The sequence below is a fragment of the Engraulis encrasicolus genome, chromosome 9, assembly GCF_034702125.1.
Source record: "Engraulis encrasicolus isolate BLACKSEA-1 chromosome 9, IST_EnEncr_1.0, whole genome shotgun sequence".
NCBI classification, from domain to species: domain Eukaryota; kingdom Metazoa; phylum Chordata; class Actinopteri; order Clupeiformes; family Engraulidae; genus Engraulis; species Engraulis encrasicolus.
This window is the reverse complement of record NC_085865.1, coordinates 47,445,359-47,447,583: the sequence shown is the minus strand read 5'-3', so window position 1 is coordinate 47,447,583 and position 2,225 is coordinate 47,445,359. Positions and strand designations below refer to the sequence as shown.

The 2,225-nt window shown below is 42.5% G+C and overlaps 1 protein-coding gene across 1 annotated transcript in view; it reads right to left on the bottom strand.

Moving 5' to 3' along the window:
• Positions 1-311: 311 nt before the first annotated feature.
• Positions 312-2,225, bottom strand: part of cux1b (cut-like homeobox 1b) — a 19,638-nt gene continuing 17,724 nt past the window's right edge. The window contains exon 23 of the mRNA XM_063207283.1: positions 312-1,803. Coding sequence (XP_063063353.1) covers positions 1,743-1,803 — 61 coding nt within the window. The 3' untranslated portion in view covers positions 312-1,742. The remainder of the gene's footprint in view (positions 1,804-2,225) is intronic.

Sequence of the window (2,225 nt, the reverse complement as noted above, 5' to 3'; positions counted from 1 at the left end):
ACTGTAAAGCTCCATAAGCATCATGTAATTGATCCCAGATAACAGAGCTTGGCACTGGACTTTTGGACTAAATTAGTAAAACTCTCTCCCGAAGCCGCAAACAGATACAGTGGTGACTGAGCAAGCAGTCAAGTCTTTAGCTCACTTGTTAGCAGGTGTCAGAAGTAAATTCATGGTGTAAGTACAACGCCTATGCATGGTGCTACCTTCTCTCACTTTTCAGTAAGTACAACACTATAACACATATTACATAAATGTTACACCTTTAACTCGATTGGAAAACACACATACATCACAAAACACACAGTGAGTCAAGCTGTGCAAAGATTTTTATTTTACATAACCATGCATCCCCAGATGAGCATGTTTGAGTTTTCTAAATTCAAATAAAATCGAAGACACCAGATAAACAGGTGCCGAGTCAGAGGTCTTCATGTGTGGTCTGGGGAAGGCCACATCAACTGAAGTATTAAAGGAAACAGTTTTTTGCAATTGAGGCCTAAATTCTGATGTAAACTGCAGTATATTCACCCATGGCACTTCCGTGTGGACATATTAAAGGTACACTGTGTAAGATTTTTAGTTCTTTATTTCCAGAATTCATGCTGCCCATTCACTTATGTTACCTTTTTCATGAACACTCACCACCACCATCAAATTCTAAGTATTCATCATTAGGACTGGAAAAATTGCACTTTTCATACATGAAAAGAGGGATCTTCTCAATGGTCCGTCATTTTGAAATTCCAGAAATAGCCATTGTTAGCTGCAAAAATTACTGTACTTGGGCTATACTAGAAAATATTAGTTTATTACTTAGTAAACTTTCATGAAAAGATCAAATTGGGCAATAGGCAACACAGTTCCAATGAGCAGCGTAGTTGCAGTACCTTTTTTTGACAATTTCCTGCACAGTGTACCTTTAAGTACCATGGGTGAGTAGTATACGGCACTTTGCAGCTTGCAAAAAACAGTGTTTTCCTTTAAGGCCTATGCTTGCTGTGTTACTTGATTTACATGTGAAAATGTATGCACACACAGGTACTTGCTACAGAACTATCAGAGCACTATGCGCAATACTGTAGGCATCATCTTGGCATAGGGGACAGATAGCCAGCAAGGCTCTCATTAATATATTTTTTTTTTTACTTTACTGCATCCTCAACATGGACGTTCCAAAGATCGCCCCCTAGCGAATCTGTCAATATTGCACGGTGTGCATGCATCTGCAACTTTCTGCTGCTCAGTTCAAGTCAGCTACTGCGCACAGAACTGACATAAAATACACACTGCATTGTGTTTGAGTTCGAAATGTGCACACACACATACACAATCACGTCTTTTCTGCAGCAAGCATATTCCAGCCCTGTTTCCTTCCTCTTCATGAGAAGAGTTTCTTAATTCACCATCTTGAAGTAACTATGTCTGATTAAAGTAACTTTAGTGTCTGTCTCTCTCACACTCAAACACCCAGCACGCAGCATGTAGCACACATGCACACGTGCACACACACATATAGTACACAGTAAACACACACAGCACGTAGCACACATGCACACGCACACACACTCGTGCTCGCAAACACACTCTCGCAAGCATACACAGATATACAGTACACACACACACACTCGCATGTAGCACACATTCAGCTACATGACAGGAGAGTCCAGGAGTGTTAGTAGAAAGAGGGATATCAGCCAATCACAACAGGGCTGATGGGAAGAGCCATGGTTATGATGTCATCACTGCCACATGTCCCCATTTCCTCCATCCTCATGGAAACGATGCAGATGATCAGAATATCTGATGGAGAGAGAGATGAGAGAGAGAGGGGGGAGAGAGCGAGAGAGAGATGGAGATAGAGAGCGCGAGAGAGAGAGGGAGACAAAGAGAGAGACAGAGAGATGGAGATCGAAAGACAGAGAGAGATAGAGATACAGAGAGAGAGAGAGATGGAGATGGCGATAGAGAGAGCGGGAGAGAGATGGAGAGAGATGGAGAGAGCGAGAGAGTGTGAGTGTTAGGACACCTGAAATCAGCATAAGAACATCATACACAGTTCTGTCTCTCTCTCTCTCCCTCACACACTCACACACCCCCACCACACAAACAAAATACGCACACACCATCATGGCATCGTCCCAAGCGTTAAGATAACATGTCCACTTGAACCGTCTAATACCGTGTGTGTGCATCATGACTGTGCATATTAACTCGGGCTCCAC